At 39.6% G+C, this 1,080-nt stretch overlaps 1 protein-coding gene across 1 annotated transcript in view; it reads right to left on the bottom strand.

The window, feature by feature from the left end:
• The window catches only part of LOC101852014 (tensin-3), a gene marked incomplete at both ends in the record, with an annotated part of 14,136 nt that overhangs the window by 4,645 nt on the left and 8,411 nt on the right, over window positions 1-1,080 (bottom strand). Inside the window, 1 exon segment of the mRNA XM_005097026.2 lies at window positions 262-332. Coding sequence (XP_005097083.2) covers window positions 262-332 — 71 coding nt within the window.

Here is a 1,080-nt window from a genome sequence, read left to right as displayed (position 1 = left end):
CACACACACACACACACACACACACACTCACACAAACACTCACACACACACACACACACACACACACACACACTCATACACACGCACGTGTGTCCATAAACAGATTTAAAAATACATACAAACATACCCCCAAGAACACGCGTACACATACATACATGCATACGCATAATAAACGCTTTAGGACATTGGAAAATACAGATTCATACAAACACGCAAAAGTTCACAGGTACACATATAAACCCGAACACAGTATGTACTCACAAATGATTCTTTCTGTGATGTGGACGACATCCAAGGACAGCCCTTGTTCTAGCTGGGCTTGTTCCTGGCTCCTGAAAATGGAAGTCGAAAAAGCAACAATCAGCTTCGCTCTGGAGGTTTTCTGGTTAGATGGTTATCGAGATCGATCCCAATATGGGAATACAATCCCTCAGACCAATTGTAATCATCTTTAACTTTCCTGCCTTTTTATTTTGGTTTAGATTATATACATGTACCAATCGGACTGGTGCTTGTGCATCATATCTGGCCTGTCACAAATGATGCACGAGCCTGCTTAAAAATCACTCAAAACAGTCCCCAATATCGACTGACAATACTATTTTCCTATTTTCCTATTTTCCTGATATTCAAAAACGTAATCAGTTGTAGACAACCCTAAAATGGATTTGCTTGAATTGAAATAACACGTTTTTTTCTATCGGAAAGAGGAAAGGGGTGTGGTCTTTGAAGTAAATATTTACTTTTTGTGTTTACACGTAAATAGTAGGGAACGTATAACGTTCAGTTCTTTAAAGATGGCTAAAAGGAAATAAAGTAAGGTAATTGCAAACAAAGTATATCTTAATATTCATACATGGGTAAAAGCCCAGTGAACCAGTGGGACTCCTTCCCAGCCACCCAGGAAGCTAAATGTTTAAAAAATGTATTTTTACGACCCCGTCGACACAATTTATATCATTTGGATCATTTATGAAACATGATTCAACCCTGCCTGTCAGGGCCAACACAGACTGAGAGGGATACCACATCCTAGCAAAAAGACCGAGATACTCAATTAAAAATTCCCCCCCCCCCCCC

The sequence above is a fragment of the Aplysia californica genome, unplaced genomic scaffold (genome assembly GCF_000002075.1).
Source record: "Aplysia californica isolate F4 #8 unplaced genomic scaffold, AplCal3.0 scaffold00145, whole genome shotgun sequence".
Classification (NCBI taxonomy): domain Eukaryota; kingdom Metazoa; phylum Mollusca; class Gastropoda; order Aplysiida; family Aplysiidae; genus Aplysia; species Aplysia californica.
The sequence above is the reverse complement of the archived record's forward strand: the minus strand, read 5'-3'. Positions and strand labels throughout refer to the sequence as shown.